This window comes from Scyliorhinus torazame, chromosome 2 (assembly GCF_047496885.1).
Source record: "Scyliorhinus torazame isolate Kashiwa2021f chromosome 2, sScyTor2.1, whole genome shotgun sequence".
Classification (NCBI taxonomy): domain Eukaryota; kingdom Metazoa; phylum Chordata; class Chondrichthyes; order Carcharhiniformes; family Scyliorhinidae; genus Scyliorhinus; species Scyliorhinus torazame.
In genome coordinates, this window is record NC_092708.1 from 351972689 (window position 1) to 351990556 (window position 17868).

The window sequence follows — 17868 nt, forward strand, 5'->3', positions numbered from 1 at the left end:
GGTTCACTTGGGCCAACTCATTCCCCAGAACCAGATCAAACCGTACCTACCCTTTTGTTGGATCAGAAACATACTGCAGCAGAAATTTATCTTGAATACATTCCAGGAACTCTCACCCCTTGTCCCTTTGCACTATTCCTATCCCAGGAATTGAAGCTCACCATTATAGAACATACAGTGCAGAAGGAGGCCATTTGGCCCATCGAGTCTACACCGATCAACCAAGCCCTCACCCTATCCCCGTAACCCAATAACCCCTCCTAACCCTTTTTGGTCACTAAGGGCAATTTATCATGTCCTGCACGTCTTTGGACTGTGGGAGGAAACCAGAGCACCCGGAGGAAACTCACGCAGACATGGGAAGAACATGCAGACTCCGCGCAGACTCCGCACAGACAGTGACCCAGTGGGGAATCGAACCTGGGACCCTGGCGCTGTGAAGCCAGTGCTATCCACTTGTGCTACCGTGCTGCCCCATTATAATTACTCTATAATTCTTGCACTTCTCTAATTTCTTTCCAAATTTGTTTCCACTAGTTGGTGGTCTATATAATACACTGATCAATGCTATTGCACCTTTTTCATTCCTTACTTTTATCCAGGAAAATTCTGTCCTGGACTCCTGAAACTCCATCTCCTGTAGTATACCATATTTAATCTTGATGTGGAGATGCCGCCATTGGACTGGGGTGGGCATGATGCCATTGGACTGGGTTGGGCACAGTAAGAAGTCTTACAATACCAGGTTAAAGTCCAACAGGTTTGTTTGGAATCACTAGCTTTCGGAGCGTAGCATCTTCATCAGGTGAGTAGAATCATAGAATTTACAGTGCAGGAGGAGGCCATTTGGCCCATCGAGTCTGCATCAGCCCTTTTGAAAGAGCACCCCACTTAAGCCCACACCTCCACCCTATCCCAGTAACCCCACCTAACCTTTTTGGACACTAAGAGCAATTTATCATGGCCAATCCAACTAAACGGCACATCTTTTGGACTGTGGGAGGAAACCGGAGCACCCGGAGGAAACCCACGCAGACACAGGGAGAATGTGCAGACTCTGCACAGACAGTGACCCAAGCCAGGAATCGAACCTGGGACCTTGGAGCTGCAAAGCAACTCTGCTAACCACTGTGCTACCCCACAATGAGTGATGATATTTAATCTGTACTGTACGCCCCCTCGTCTCTCCTAAATACCTTGTACCCAGGAATACTTGGCGCCCAGACCTTCCCTTTATTTCAGCCAATAGCAATATCAGAGTTCCATTTTTCAACCTGTATCTGTTGTTCACCAATCTGATTCAGCACATTCTGTACATTCACAAAAATGCACATTAATCCTTATTTAGGCTTTTTAAACTTTCTGCCCCTTATTCTGAACATATGTAATGACTTATTGTAGCCTACTCTAGATTTATCAAACTCTATTTCTCTGATATATCCTCCTTATCAGTTAATACTACTTTACTTCCCACTGCCAGTTTTTCTCCTCTCTCCTCTTCTGTGAATTTCCCCCCAGGTTCCCATCCCCCTTCCAATCTACTTGAAACCCTCTCCAACAGCACTACCAAACATCCCTATGAGAACAAGTCCCAGTCCTGTTAAGTTGTAAAGAGCCCTTCTTGTACAGGTGCCATCTGCCCCAGAACCAGTCCCACTGCCTCAAATCTAAAGCCCTCCCTCTTATTCCATTTCTCCAGCCATGTATTGAAATGCTCAATATTCCTATTCTTGTGCTCATTAGCACATGGCACTGGGAGTAACCCTGAGATTATTGCACTTGAGATCCTGCTTTTCAATATCGTTCCTAACTTCCTGAAATCAGCTTTCAGAACCTCAACCCTTTTCCCACCTATGTTATTGTCCCAATGTGGACCATGACCTCTGGCTGCATGTCGTCCCCCCCCCCCCCCACAAAAAAAAAGAATGTCCTGCAGCCACTCTGATATCCTTGATTCTTGCACGAGGGAGGCAACATACCATCCTGGAGTCATGCCTATGGCCACAGAAATGCCTGCTTGCTCCTCTTAACTATGGAATGCCCTACCACCATAGCTTTCACTCTTCCTCCTCCCCTCCAGTACAGCTGAGACCCCTCTGGTGCCAAGAAGTTGGCTCTTGCTCCAGTCCTCTGAGGAACCATTCTCTCTCACCAGTATCCAAAAAGAAAATAATAGCTTCAGGGGATTCCTGCACTACCTGCCAATTTCTCTCTGATATTCTGGCGATCACCTATTCCCTCTCAGTCAGTGTACTCTTAGTTGCAGTGTGGCCGTCCCTCTAAACATTCTATTTACGTAATCCTCAGCCTTGCGGTTGCACCAGAGTAAAATTCTTTGCTATTAAAACAAAATAAATGCAACAGCAATGTTAACATTGTTGAGCAATCCAGAAATACTGAAAAATTGAAGCTTTACAGGGTGTCTTCACTGCAGAGGAACTTTGCCAAATTAGCGTTATTAGGGTTGTTAACTAGTCATCTGATCCTGGGAACTTACTTTGATTTAATATGCAATTTAGACAACTATCAGAAGGCTGATGCCTTAAAATTGCACCTTCATCTGAATCTCTATTTCAGAAAAAGAAAAGTTAGAAGAGAAACTAGATAAAGGCTAGCATTAATTTTAGATTAACATACAATATATCTGCATATACAGATCATTACTGAAGTATTGGGAATTGTCTTATTTTGATTATGTCGCATTAATAGCTGCAGCAAGTAAAATTGCTTTTATTAAATACTAAAAATGAGTAAAAATGAGTCAAGCACTTGCATGCATGCTTGTCTCAACTGTTTACACATCTTATGGCAGGTTTCTGAATCCTGTGTTTTAACTTCTAAACTGTCACGGTCAGCTAAAAGTGGTTTAAGCACAGACAAAAGTGAATACTATGCTTTGAACAATACTGTTACATCTTGTGCTGCATCTGAATTGATTTCCCCCTTTTACCATGATCACAGTATATTTATGGCACCTGTCATCTGGTTATCTTAATATTCCTGTAGTAATGATACCTGGCAACTATGTATTTTAAAATGAGCCAATTAAAGTTAATATTTTCAGTGATGTTTATGGTGTTCTGTTTTTCTACTAGAAAACCTACATTGAGCGTTGTTTCCAGTTTTACATAAATAAAACTTTTGTATGGTCAGTTACTACTCAAATGTCATGTAAAAACAGATACTTTATTCCAGAAACCAATTTTGTATAAAAATATTGAGTATTCAAGAAACAGTGTGACATTGATATACATTTGCATAGTTTTAAAAATTAACTAAAAAGGTAGTGCCTTGTACATTCAGTTGTAAATTTTTGGTTAATAAATCAGAACTTTACAGTCCATTATTCTTGGATGCCAAGTTGGTTTAATTTTCTCCCCACAGTTATAAAAAGATAGAACGACCTTTGTAGTCCTGTACATCAGTCGCCTTATTTGAGGAACTCGAGGCATTTTAATCACTTCAATCTCGAATATAGACAAGGGAGGACAAGAGCAGCAGCTCTGGAGGTTTATTTAAAAAGACCAAGTTCTCAGTTCTAAGCCCATCATAATGCATCCAATTACCATCAATCATAAAAGCAGCAGAATAATGGTGCTCCTCTTTGCTGAAAAGTGTTGCACCCTCCAATGTGTATCTAGAACCCAGAAAGAAAACAGTTAGTTTTTCAGAGTACTAATGTTTCAACATTTCTCAAGTATAAATTTTAAACTACTGCAATATTAGTTACCTCATGTTCTGCCGAAAGTTTTCAAAACAAATGTATAAAGATACTCTTACTTTCAAATTCAAGTTCTCCTACAGTCTCTTTCATTTTGTGATGACTTTGGATTAAAGTATTTCCTCCTTCCTTATTGGTGAGCTTTAATTTGTTTCCCCACCAGATAAGAATGATTTTTGAAGGATTGTACAAAACTATTCATTCTACGTCCCACAAGGCAACAATCTGACTTCAGAATTCAGTCTCGGAAGGTTCTGTTCAAGCAGGATGATATGATTAGCCATTTATTTTCTTGCTATATAATGATTTCAGGCAGTAATCATATGGCGAAACAAACAAAACTTGCTGAATGACGAGGTTTGCAATGGCCAAGATTGAAGTAGTTCACGTCACATGAAACCTTGCAATTTTGATGTTTAGAACTTCTGGTTACTTCTAACTTAATTTCTGCATGTAACTCTAAACAGAAAATGCCACAGACATTTGGAGCAAGACATAAGGGCCAGAATTCTCCGGCCGTTGCGATTCACTTTTCCTGCCGGCAGCGCACTCCCACACACAGGTTTACTGGCGGTGTGGGGTTGCTTCAATCGGAAATCCATTGACAAGTGCCAGGAAGAGAGATTCCCGCTGCCAGTGAACGGCACGCCACCAAGAAACATGTGGCTGGGGAACGAGAATCCAACCCAAGATGTCATTTTCAGATTACTTCCAGCCCCAGGAATTAGTGAGTATAGAAAGAGTAAGATAAGACATTTTAACACCCGACTGGAAAAAGTGTAGGAGGGAGGACTTCAGATTCTTGTGGCACTGGGACCAGTTCAAGTTGTACAGGTTGCATCTCAACTGATCTGGGACCAATATTCTTTTAAAGACTTTAACTATTGCTGTGTGGGAGGGCTTAAAACAAGGTGTTAGGCCATTGGGCACCAAGATGAAACAAGGTGCACAGTGGACTGGGAGAGATAAACAGCACTAGAGTAGAATAGTTCAGAAATTGGATGGATCAGACATGGCAAATGCAGGGTATTTAATATGGTTTTGGAGAACATTATGCAAATATTTATGCAGTAAACAAGGTTAGAGAGCTGCAGGCACAAGTCACTATGTTGGTTCAAGTGAGGGAGCAAAAAGGAATGTAGTGGTAGTATGGGACAGTGTAGGGAGGGGAATTAACACTGTCCTCTGTAGCAAAGAACGAGTCCAGGTCGCTGTGCTGCCAGAGAGAAGAGTACTAACATGGGAAATGCTGAACAGAACGTGAAAGGAAGGAACAAAGAAAACAATCGAATAGTAAGTCAGCAGAAATAGCTGTAAATCAGGAAATAGAAGAGCGAGAGGAACTCCGGGGTAGGGGGATTAAATCACCAGAGAAGTGGTATTGAGCAATTTGTTGCACTTGTGGGCGGACAAACTCCTAGGTCCTGATGGACTACATCCTGCACAGTAGCACAGTGATCAGCGCCAGGGACCCAGGTTCAATTCCTAGCTTGGGTCACTGTCTGTGTGGAGTCTGCATGTTCTCCCGTGTCTGTGTGGGTTTCCGGAGTGCTCCGGTTTCCTCCCACAAGTCCCGAAAGAGGTGCTTGTTAGGTGCATTGGACATTCTGAATTCTCAGTGTACCCAAACCGGAGTGTCGTGACTAGGGGCTTTTCACAGTTGTTAATGCAAGCCTACTTGTGACACTGATAAAGATTATATATTAGCTGATGTGTTGGTTTTAATTTTCCAAAACTCCTGAGATTCGGGGAAGGTTCCATTAGATTGGAAAACAGCAAATCAAACTCCTTTATTAAAAAAGGGAGGGAGATCAAAAGCAGGAAACTGTAGGCCAGTTAGCTTAACATCTGTCATAAGGAAATTGTCGGAAGCTTTTAATAAATGGTTTGGCGAGGCACCAAGAAAGATTTGGCAGAGTCAACATAGTTTTGTGAAAGGGAAGTCACGTTTAACCAATTTCATAGAATCCCTACAGTGAGGAACGAGGCCATTCGATCCATCAATTCTGCAACAACTGTCCGAAAGAGCACCCTAATCTAGGTCCACTCACCCACTCTATCCCCGTAACCCCAACTAACCTTTTGACACTAAAAGACAATTTAGCAGTGCCAATCCACCTGACCTGCACATGTTTGGACTGTAGGAGAAAACCAGAGCACCTGGAGAAAACCCACACAGTCAGATTTGAACCAGGGTCCCTGGCGCTGTGAGGCAGCAGTGATAACCACTGTGTCACCATGCCAATTTATTGTTGAAGTTCTTTGAAGGAATCACATATGCTGTGAACAAAGGGCAACATGTGGATGTACTGTACTTAGATTTGCAGGAAGCATTTGACAAAGTGCCAGATCAAAAGGTTATTGCTGAAAATAAAAGCACATGGTGTAGGAAGGTAACATTTTGGAATGGATAGAAGATTGGCTAGCTAGTCCCGAAAGATGTGCTGTTAGGTAATTGGACATTCTGAATTCTCCCTCTGTGTATCCGAACAGGCGCCGGAATGTGGCGACTAGGGGCTTTTCACAGTAACTTCATTGCAGTGTGAATGTAAGCCTACTTATGACAAAAAAGATTATTATGACAAAAAATAGAGGATAGCCATAATTGGGACTTTTCCATTTGGCAAACGTAACGTGTGGTGTGCCACAGGGATGAGTGTTGGAGTCTCACCCTTTTACAATTTGGGGGTGACTGGTTAGCACTGGTGCTTCATTGCGCCGGGGACCCGAGTTCGATCTCGGCCCCAGGTCACTGTCCGGGTGGAGTTTGCACATTCTCCTGTGCCTGCATGGGTCTCACCCCCACATCCCAATGATGTGCAGGGTTTGTGATTGGCCACGCTAAATTGCCCCCATTAATCGGAAAAAAATAATTGGGTACTCTTTTAAAAAAAATAAAAAAAAATTTTTTTAAACTTTTACAATTTATACAAATGACGTCGATGGTATGGTTGCTAGATTTGCTGACACTTTCCTTCTTTTATTGCAAGTTGTGAGGAGGACGTAAGGGGCTACAGAGTGGGAAAAAATCTGGCAAATGGAGTATAATGTGAAATTATCCATTTTGGCAGGAAGTAAAGCATATGATCTAATTGGTAAAAGATTCAGATAGATTTGGATGTTCTAGTGCATGAATCACAAAAGGCTTGTATGCAGATACAGCAATTAATTAGGAAAGCTAATAAAATGTAATTCTTTATGAGGGGAATTGTTTATAAGTAGGGAGGTTATGCTTCAGTTGTGCAGGGCAAGACACTGGTGAGACCATATCTGGAGCAGTGTACAGAACTGGTTTTCTTATTGAAGGAAAGATGTTAAAAGCAGTTCTGAGAAGGTTTACTAGTGTGATGAATGTAAGAAATTGCCATATTTGATATATTTCTGCAGTAACGTTATTAAAACCTGGGTTAAGATGCATAAAGTCAGGGCAGCACGGTGGTGCAGTGCGTAGCACTGCTGCCTCACGGCGCCGAGGTCCCAGGTTCGATCCCGGCTCTGGGTCATTGTCCGTGTGGAGTTTGAACATTCTCCCAGTGTTTGCGTGGAGTTCGCAAAATGCATACAGTCAGTATGTCTGCTAAAGCTGTGATTTAAGTGGTCGTAAAAGCGAGGTAATCATTGATTGTGCAGGTGAAGTGTTCTGCAAATAGATTTGAGAATCATTTACTTGTTTACAGCTAGCTAGCTAATGGAATATTGTTTACGTTTAAAGGACAACTGGGGTGTAGATAATTTATATGGGGTATTGCGTTTTGTCTTTGCTAAACAGGTCATGGGACATCTTTGGGAGAAGACAGAAGAATGCCTTTTGCTTTAGGTACAGATTATGTAATTAAGGGGAGAAGCCTGTCCGTAAAAGTGAGCTCTTCCATGATTTTAATCTGAACAGAGGTGTTTCGGTTTTGGACCCGAAAAGGTTTTCTCTCCAAACATCCTGCTCAAAGAAAAATAAAAAACCTGGTTGTTAACTTTATTCGTGATTGGTGTTTGAACTATTTAGGTTTGCTTAATTGGAATATAGTGGCATGTTTAGGAAACAAGTTAAAGTTTCTTCATTCACTTGAGAACTGTTGTAACTGAACTGTCAAGCTAGTTCTCAATTCTGTGTTTAAATTCAAGTTTATTTTAACATAAGATACCTATTGGTCAGAGTCAACACTCCTGGGGTGCAGTAACCTATCCTCAGTTTTACAAATTGCAAATAGTCAGCTTCCTGTCCAGGATCCTAATACCAGGTATGGGCAGGTTGTTTAATGAGGCAAGGTTGGACAGGTTAGGTTTGTATCCACTGGAGTTTAGAAGAGCAAGAGGTGACTTGGTTGAAACATACAAAAGCCCGAGGGGTCTTGGCAGGGTGGATGTAAAGGATGGCCATACGACATAGGAACTCCTTTCACCCCCTTATCCCATAACCCTGGATTCCCTTACGGATTAAAAACATGTCTATCTCAGCCTTGCACTTAAGATCCAGCCTCTGCATCTCTTTGCACTAAGGAATTACACAGATTCGCTACCCTCAGAAGAAATTCCTCCTCATCTCGGCCTTAAATGTGCACCACGGTATGCACAGTGGTTAGCACAGTTGTTTCCCAGCTCCAGGGTCCCAGGTTCGATTCTCGGCTTGGGTCACTGTCTGTGTGGAGTGTGCACATTTTCTGTGTCTGCGTGGGTGTACTCTGGATGCTCCGGTTTCCTCCCACAGTCCAAAGATGTGCAGGTTTGGTGGATTGGCTATGCTAAATTGCCCTTAAGTGTCCCAAAAAAAAGTTAGGCAGGGTTACTAGGATAGGGTGCTCTTTCCAAGGGCCGGTGCCGACTCGATAGGCCGAATGGCACTGTAAATTCTATGTTGATCTATGATGACTTCAAGATTATGGCCCTCTGGTCCTAGACACTGCCACAAGGGGAAACAACGTTTCAGCATCTGCTCTGTTGAGCCCCTTGAGAATCCACATGTTTCCTCTTGTCGAATAATCTAGAACGAGAGGGTCACTGTTTAAAAATAAGGGGTCGCTCATTAAGACAGATGACATTTACTGACTAGGATCATACACAAAGAAGTTTTGCTCGAGTAGTTTCAATGGGTGGCCAGTGGCCATGGGACCATAACCAGACATAAGCCCACACCTTTAGAAGAGGAAGAAGACAGGGTGGAATATTGGCAGAAAATAATTGAGAAAGGAAGTTAAATATAAAAAACCTGTTGTAGATGGAGGCACGGAGAGTCTTTATAAAATTATTAGGGGTATAGATAGGGTGAACAGTTGGTGACATTTTACCAGGGCAGAAATAACAATTACAAGGGGGCACAAGTTCAAGGTGAGGGGTGAAAAAGGTTCAGTGGAGATGTGCGGAGGTTTTTTTTTCCCCCCACAGAGGATGGTGGTGCCCTGGAATGCACTGCCAAGTGAGGTGGTGGAGGCAAATACTCGTGACCTTTAAGACTTATCTGGAGACTTCCGGTTGCAGCCATGCCTGAATAGGTCGCACGTTCGGCAGCTCCCACCGGGAACGGACTTTAGGGCTCTCTAGAGGGGCCCCAACGGCACTTGTTCGACGGCTTACAGTGTGGGAAGGTGACAGCAAGGTCCCCCCGACAGTATACGGATTGGACCAGGAGTGGAGTAGTGAAAAAAGGGATCATGGAGGAGCAAAAAGTGAGAGGGAGAAAAAGCAAGATGGCGGCGGGTGGAGACCAAGCAGCATGGGCGCAGTGGTTCAGGAGCAGCAGGAGTTTCTTAAATGCTGCTTTGAGGAGCTGAAGACAGAAATGCTGGTGCCAATGAAGGCGGAGATTGAGAAGCTACTGGAGACCCAGAGGGCCCAGGGGATGGCGATCCGGGAGGTGCGGCAGAAAGCCTCGGAGAACGAGGATGAGATCTTGGGCCTGGCGGTGAAGGTGGAGGCACACGAGGCGCTGCATAAGAGGTGGGCGGAAAGATTTGAGGACCTGGAGAATAGGTTGAGGAGGAAGAATCTTCGGATTCTGGGTCTCCCTGAAGGAGTTGAGGGGCCCAATACACTAATGTGCGGAGGCTCCTCATCGTGCTTATGATGCCATCGGTGGAGGGAGAGGCGGAGGTAGTGGCAGCTATGGACGCGGAGAAGGCCTTCGACCGGGTGGAGTGGGAGTATCTTTGGGAAGTGTTGCGGAGGTTTGGGTTCAGGGAGGGGTTTATCAGTTGGGTCAGGCTCCTATATAGAGCCCCAGTGGCGAGTGTGGCTACGAATCGACGGAGGTCGGAGCACTTTCGGCTGTACTGAGGGAACGAGGCAGGGGTGCCCCCTATCCCCCTTGGTGTTTGCATTGGCAATTGAGCCTTTGGCCACGGCACTAAGGGTGTCCAGGAAATGAAGGGGGTTGGTAGAGGGGGAGAGGAACATCGGGTGTCGCTGTATGCAGACGACCTGTTGCTCTATGTGGCAGATCCAATGGAGGGGATGGTGGAGGTCATGCGGATCCTAAGGGAGTTTGGGGACTTCTCGGGCTAGAAGCTCAACGTAGGGAAAAGTGAGCTCTTTGTGGTGCATCCAGGGGACCAGGGAAGGGGATAGACGACCTACCATTGAAGAGGGCGGAAAGGACCTTTCGGTACTTGGGGATCCAGGTGGCTGGGAGCCCTGCACAAGCTCAATTTGACGCGGTGTTGCTCGTTTTAGCCTTTGTTTAATTGCTCTTATTCTGTCACCTTTGCTCGAGTCGCCAGGTATCTTTGATACCGCCATGTGGTTCAAGTCCAAGTAATGATTAATAATCCAACACACCGCTTAGTAAGAGTTAAATCAACGCTCATTTATTATATACAGCAATTAATACTTATACATTAATTCTACTTCTAAACTACTTCCTACAACTAACAGGCCAATACTTAACTTTGGAAATGGCCCACCAGGTCAGGGAAACAAATGGCCTTTCGTATGGGTTCTGAGCCTGCGGGATTCAAAGCTGATACAGAGCGATAGTCAGGAGTGCCTATCTCGTAGCGAGCGTTGGAGTAAGACTTACGTTTCTCGCGGCTGTTGCAGAGGGTCTCGAAGGGTGCGGAGAGGAGAAGAAGGGTGCAGCCGGGAGGAGAAGGGCCGGTTTGAACTTGGCCCCTATTCTTATAGTCCCCAGGGGCTTCCCGCCTCTCGGGGCGGACCTTGTACCTGGTTCCAAGTGATTGGACTTGGTCCCAATCACTTGGTTCGATATTCTCCAATGCTGGAGCGATTCCTTGATCGAGGGGTGGTCGTTTACCTCTCTTTGTGTCCGCTCCTGCTGGCGCTGAAAGGTCTGGTCGGCTTTGTGTTACTAATTTGTAGCATATTGTTCCCGGGATTGCTACTTTACATGCAGATGGCTGGGGTGTTGTTATGTTGATGGCTGCAGGTATCCCATCAGCCATCTTCCGTTCGCCCTTTTAAATCGGGGTTTGACCATTCTAATCAGGAGTTAGCCATTTTAAGCGGCTACACTCCCTCCTTGTGATCCTAATGCGAAGCGTGAAGGATCACATCATTTTTGTTACTTTCCATTCCCTGACCCCGGGGGGGGGGGGGGGACACCTCCTACATGGCCTCTGCACTGACCATAGCTATGCACAAAAAATTTTAACTAACAATTCTAAGGGCGCGATGTCAGACAAGGACATGCATTACAAAACAACAAACTTGGAACCTCTAATTTATCCTTAATACAGTACACTAGCTAAACATTCCATTATCCTACCTTCCTCAATCATACAACAAAAATCACAACATTTCATACAGTCTTTCCTGGCTTGGCAATCAAGCTCAGGATCATAAAAAAAATTTTGTTTGTTCATGAAAACGTTTTTTTACATCTCTTTATTTACAACAACAACAATGAACGCAGGTGAATGCACTTTATTATTTTATTATAGATTGCTGGGGTCGGGGATCTGGTCGTAACCGAATATAGGGGATCTGATCCTATATACCGGGGTTCGAGCGCGGTAGGCTCTCCTTCTCCATTTACGTAGGCGCATAGTCTGCACTACACAGCAGAGTATCGCCAACGCTAACAGTGTTTCGATCACATAAGACAGGGAGTACCAGGTTATGAACCTGTCACACCAAGATGCAGTGTCGCTGGTGACTGGGCTCTGGGTACTGCGGGGCAGTGAAACATTAACGGCTGGGGTGTTTGAAGTCATGGGGTTCGCGGTCACGCGCAACCAAATGTCCAAAAATAGTATGTTGATCACGATGAAGGAAGTCCTCATGGCTGTTCTTGGTCCTTTTCTTTCTTGGTGTTCTCTTTATTTTCTCCGGTCCTGGAGCTTCTGTAGAAACAAGCATAGTGTCTGTAACTATCTATGTTTAATATCTGGTATGCTAGTGTGTCTGTGCTTTGGTGCCAATTATTCCCTTTATAATTGGTCACTATGTGTGACTTCCTCATTTTTTTTCCCAAAAACAAATTTTAGGACACGGCACACTTCCCAATCATGAACCAGTGCTGATTTACCATCCAAATGTTCCAGGATGTAAATAGCAGATGGCGGGCAACCCAAAGGTTCCCGAAACAAACAGAACTTTTTGAAATGAAAAATGCCAAATGAGGTGCGTATGGGCCGCGACAGGTAAGAGGTGGATGGAGTCCCTGGGTAGGACAGCGACCAATGCCGTATCTCCCCTACCCGAGCGTAGTTGACCAGCAAGGGGGGGGGTCCTCAGGCAGGGCGGGTCTCACGCCGTTTCTCCACTGCCTGAGCAACCTACAAGAACGGGCAAAAATGTAGTCACCGTGGTGGGGCTGCCGTAGTGGTTCTATCCTTCGAACCAGAAGGGCAGTTACGATCGGACGTCTGATACCCAAACAAGTATCAGCTGAAAAACTAGTTCCTCTGAACAAGCGTGTGGTCTCTTGACCAGAATCTGCAGATAAGCTAGTTCTGCTGAACAAGCGAACAAGCATCTGGAAACGGTGGGTCTCTGAGGGCAAGTCCTCGGAGGTTTCTGCTGAATGGGCGTGTGGCAGTGAGAAAAATTCTCCTGTCGGACATACAACATTGAACAAACAACATAAAACATTCTGCAGGTTCCATCAGGAAGGACAGTTTTCCCAAGCGGTTCCTTTAAAACATCATCTGGACACCTCAGTTCTCGGGTGCGAACAGGGTCGCAAAGGGGTTGGTGGCTTGGGAGTCAGATCAGAGGTCGTCACCTTCTCCCGGGTGCCAAACTCTGGAGTGGATTAGAGCTGAAAGGGTTGCATGGTGTGAGTTGAGGTTGCTCTCGTCGTTGCGGACGAGTCGGTACGAGTTGTCACGGTGCCAATAATTGGTGTCTAGTTGGGTGGGGACAGAATCGGGGTCGTCAGTGTGGTTCGGTGTCGGTGGTGGGGTTTGTTCAGAAAAGTGATCAGGAAGGGATCACTGGGATCGTAGTCGGAGTCGCTGGGTGTGGGTCCAGTTGCATGGGGATAGTAGGGAGGCGTGCTGTGGCTATCGTCCCAGTCACAGCCGCTGTCTCTGCTGCTGCAGTCTGTGGACGTTCCGGGGCGGAGTGTATATTTCGGGGGTGGAGTCGAGGTCGAGTCCATGGCTGGGCTGGACGTGGTGGGGGTTGGTAGGGTTACGTTGGCTGTGGGCGGGGTGTGGTCTGCGTCAGGCATGACGTGGTGTGCGTGGTTCGACTGTGCTCCATAAACCTTCAGCTGGTTTATATGAAACCACGCAGTCTTACCATTGGGGTACTTGATTTTGTAAACGGATGGGCTTACTTTGTCCGCAATAGAATACAGACCCGAGTATTTAGGTGACAGGAATGTGCTGGGGTTATATACAGACAGTATCACTTGCTGGCCGATATCGTACTCCGTTTCATGCACTGTCTTGTCGAAACAAGCCTTGCTCTGTTTCTTTTCGGTGCCCAATTTTACTGCGGCTGCTAACTGAGCCGTTTTAACATTTGCAACTAATTGCTCCACGTCTTTCTCGTGTGTGGAGGCCGTTACTTCGTGGCTGGTCAAGTCTAAACCTAACAAGTATTCTGTCCCTTTCATGGGGCGTCCGGTCATGAGAGTGTGTGGGGTGTAACCTGTGGATGTAGAAATAGTGTTACGCAAAAACATCAGCGCAAAAGGGAGGACTGAGTCCCAAGTGGTGTTGTTCTGCTGGACCGTTTTTCTGAGGGTGGTTTTTAGGGTCCGATTCATGCGCTCCACGATACCACTCGGCCGTGGGTGGTATGCAATGTGGAATTTTTGGGTGATGTCAAATATCGTGAGGACGTTCTGCATGACACGTCCTGTAAAATGAGAACCTTGGTCCGATTCAATGCTGCGGGGGAGTCCCCATCTTGTAAAGATGTGGTGTGTTAGAATCTTGGCTGTGGTTTTTGCAGTGTTTGTGTGGGCTGGAAATGCTTCCACCCATTTTGTAAATGTGTCTATGACCACAAGTACATATTCATAGCCATTCCTGCAAGGGGGCAATGGACCTATAAAATCAATCTGGAGGTTAGTCCAGGGGCCATTAACGGGTCGGGTGTGGCTGAGTTGGGCCTTTTTGGCATATCTGTCGGGGTTATTCTGCGCACAGATAAGACAATTTTCTATGTAATGGCTTACATCTTCCTTCAAACCTGGCCACCAACAAAGCTGTTTGAGATGGGCTGTAGTGGGATCGATACCCTGATGTCCATGACCGTCATGGAACAAACAAATCAATTGGTTCCTGTCCTGTTCAGGAACCACATAAAGGGTGTCATTTAACACCACACCGTCATGTGTGGTCAGTGTATTTCTAAACCTCTCGTAGGAGGCGGGATACTTTCCTTTTACAATCTCCGAGAGATTACTGTCCTGCTTCTGAGCCTCTACTAGATCATTGATTCTAGTCTGTGTGACCTGAACTGCACTCACTGGCGTGCTTTCGGGGGTTTCCAAAAATACCCACGTCTGGAACCTGCCTTAACCAGTGCGTCGGCTTTTACATTTCCAAGGGGGGGGGGGGGGGGGAGGAACGATGGTGGCTGCGGACTTTGATTATCCCAAAAGTCCTATTCTGGGCTTTTTATAAAATATGGCAGAGTAATGGGGCTGAAGGGAGGGGTTTCCCATCTGCGGAAACAAATCCTCTTGCTTCCCACAGGGGCATAAATTCCATAAGGCTGTCACAGACATAGAGGTTGTCCAGAGTATATGTCTGCTGGGCTGGGGAAGGAATCTGGGTGCTCAACTATGTATGCGATGGCCGCAAGCTCTGCTGCCTGCGCGCCTCAGTGTCCGGGTAGTTTCAACGCTATTTCCTCGAGGGCGCGTCCTCGACATAGATCCCGCAACCTGTTATGTGCTTCCCATCTAAGACTGTGGAAGATCCATCCACATAAATCTTTATGGGCTCACACATGTCCGTGTGCAGGGGGCTCTGGGTTGAACTATCTATCTTTCTGGGGGGTGTTTTAGCGATAAAGGGGCCTGTATTGTGGTGTGGAGAGATAATCTCACATTCATGGGGGGGTTCCGGGGTACTGTAAATTGTCGGCTAAGTAGGTGTGTGTCTTTGTCCTTTTTACTGTGATGTCCCATCCCTGCAAGAGAAGGGTCCATCTGGCTGCTCTTATTTGGCTTACTGTACCGTCCTGGAGTCGTCCGTCCAGTAAAAGTTGGGTGGGGGTGTGTTCGGTGAGAATTGTGATGGGGTTCAGTCCGGTAATTTATGAAAAGTACTGAACTGCCCAGAAAACTGCGAGCAGGTGCCTCTCACAGGTTGAAAATCCCTGCTCCACAGCATCTAAAAGTCGGGAGGCGTAAGCCACTGGTCTTAACTGGTCGTGCCGTTCCTGCAGGAGCACGGCTGAAACGGTGCGATCTGTGGTCGCTACCTCTATGGCATAAGGGGAAAGCGGGTCTGGAACTTATAGTGCGGGGGCGGCTACGAGTGCCTGTTTTAAAGAGTCCACAGCATCCGTACGCTGCGTAAGCCATTCCCAGGGGCTCCCTACTTTAGGAGGTCTGAGAGGGGCGCTGCCTTGCTGGCGAAACCGTCAATGTGGTTTCGGCAGTAGCCAACCAGTCCTAAAAACGACTCGGAGGGCTGAAACATTCTGGGGAAGGGGCAATTTAGTGATCGAGTCAATCCTTTTATGCTCGATCTCGCGTTTACCGTGCGTGATAATTGTTCCCAAATATACCACTTTTTCTTCCAAAATCTGGGCCTTTTTGGGGTTGACTTTACAACCAAGTGAATGTAACAATTCCAGGAGTTCGGACAGAAGCTCAACGTGCTCTTCCTTGGTGTCTGTCTGCAGTAGTAGGTCGTCTACATACTGTACCAGACATTCGGGGCGAGAGAATTTTGCTAATCCATTTGCCAGGAAAATGGAGGGGGAGTTGTGGAATCCTTGTGGCAGGCATGTCCACGTGTACTGCTGTGCTTTATAGGTGAAGGCAAATTTGTACTGGCACGCCTTTGCCAATGGAATGGACCAGAATCCATTACTGATGTCCAAAACCATGAAGTAGCAGGAATTGAGTCCCTGCTTGAGCATGGTCTCAGGACTTGTTGCTACGGTGGGGGCTGCTGCGGGGGTGACTTTGTTGAGCTCCCGATAATCAATGGTCAGTCGCCATGATCCATCGGGCTTTCTCACTGGCCAAATCGGGGCATTATCAGTGGAGGCTACTGATCTAAGTACGCCCTGCTCTCATAAGCTATTACTTTCGAGATTTTTCCCTCTCCCTCTTGGGGAAATCCGTACTGTTTTTGGGGTCTAGGGTCAGGTCCTGTTACTTGTACGGAGCCAGTCATCCGTCCACAGTCGTGCTTGTGGGTTGCAAATGCTGCCCTGTTCTTTTGCAGGACTGCCCTAACCTGCTTGTCCGTACTAAGCGTGGTCGGGTTGAACCAAAATTCGCCTACGCCGCTAATTTTGTTCATGTATTCCCCCATGTTGAGCATTGCAGGGGCTCTAGTGGATTTTGCCAACTTCTAGACACACTGGTTGACTGGATCGAATGAATGGTGGTGGGAATTCATGAAGTCAATTCCCAGAATGTGTTCTGCTGTGTCGGGCAGGTCTACTAAAACTACGGGGTGTTTGGTGGTGATGGTTCAGATTTGAATGGGTACAGGGGCTGTGATGTGTCCCTGCTGTGAGTGGCTTCTAAAGCCGCTGAGGGTGATAGTGGCTGTAGTGGGCCACGTGTCTTTTTGAAATAGGGTGGAAGAATTTCTGGTGGTGCGGGACCCTCCGGTGTCCCAAAGAAATTAGACAGACTATCCCCGAATTTTCGCTGCAACTACGGGTCGTCCTGACCTATCCCAAAGGGTGTCACAGAGCCAACTGGGGGAGCCCGTACACAGTCAGTCCGTTGCGGTCAAGTCCGTGTGATCCGAACGGGCGCTAACGCTATGGATGGGCTCTGTCTTTTTCTTAATCAGGTGCCTGTCTGCTGGGCTCTGTGGCTTTTTAGGGGCATTGCACTCTTTTGCGAAATGTCCCAACTGTCCGTAGTTGTAACATTCTTGTGACTTGGGTGGTGGGGGGGGGGGGGGGGGGGGCTGTTCTTTCCCTCATTTACCCGGGCGGGGTTGTGATGTGTTGCTTTTACTGCCGTGATGTCTGCGGCGGCCTGCTTTTCTTCGGTGTTTTTAACTGTGGGTTTACTCTGAACAGATTGCTCCCAAACGCGGGACAATCTTTTCACCACCCACTTCTCGTTATGGGCCTCTTCTGAGGGATCATAACTAGTACAGGTTTTCTGTCCTGCATCTGTGGCATGGGAGATAAGGGTGCGGGTCCATTTGGCCATGTTGTCTGGGGACAAATGGGCACGGTCTACGTCTCCGAAGACTGCTGCTAAGTGAATCCACAGGCGTCCAGCGAACGCTGTGGGGTGCTCAGATTTCTTCTGCCTACATTTATTGAGGCCGTCTACGGGGTCACCCCGGTTATACCCGATCGCATCCAGGATCGCGGTATGCATTTCTGCAAGGGTGCCTCCTCCTACATTCTGTGGGTCGGGAAGGGCGGTGGCTACCGACGGATCTAAACTTAAAACCATGAGCTTTACATGCTCTCGCTCATCCAGGCCGTACATGTTCGCCTGATGTCTAACTGTGGCAAAGAAATGGTGGGGGTCTGAGGCGGGGAGGAACGGTGTGATCTTCTCACACGCGTCCTGTAATTGGGTC

At 46.5% G+C, this 17868-nt stretch overlaps 1 protein-coding gene across 2 annotated transcripts in view; it reads right to left on the reverse strand.

The window, feature by feature from the left end:
* Nucleotides 1-3167: 3167 nt before the first annotated feature.
* The window catches only part of dorip1 (dopamine receptor interacting protein 1), a 50291-nt gene continuing 35590 nt past the window's right edge, over nucleotides 3168-17868 (reverse strand). For both annotated transcript variants that reach the window (XM_072491397.1, XM_072491387.1), the window contains one exon: nucleotides 3168-3637. In XM_072491397.1, the coding sequence (XP_072347498.1) occupies nucleotides 3463-3637 (175 nt within the window). In that variant the 3' untranslated portion in view covers nucleotides 3168-3462. The remainder of the gene's footprint in view (nucleotides 3638-17868) is intronic.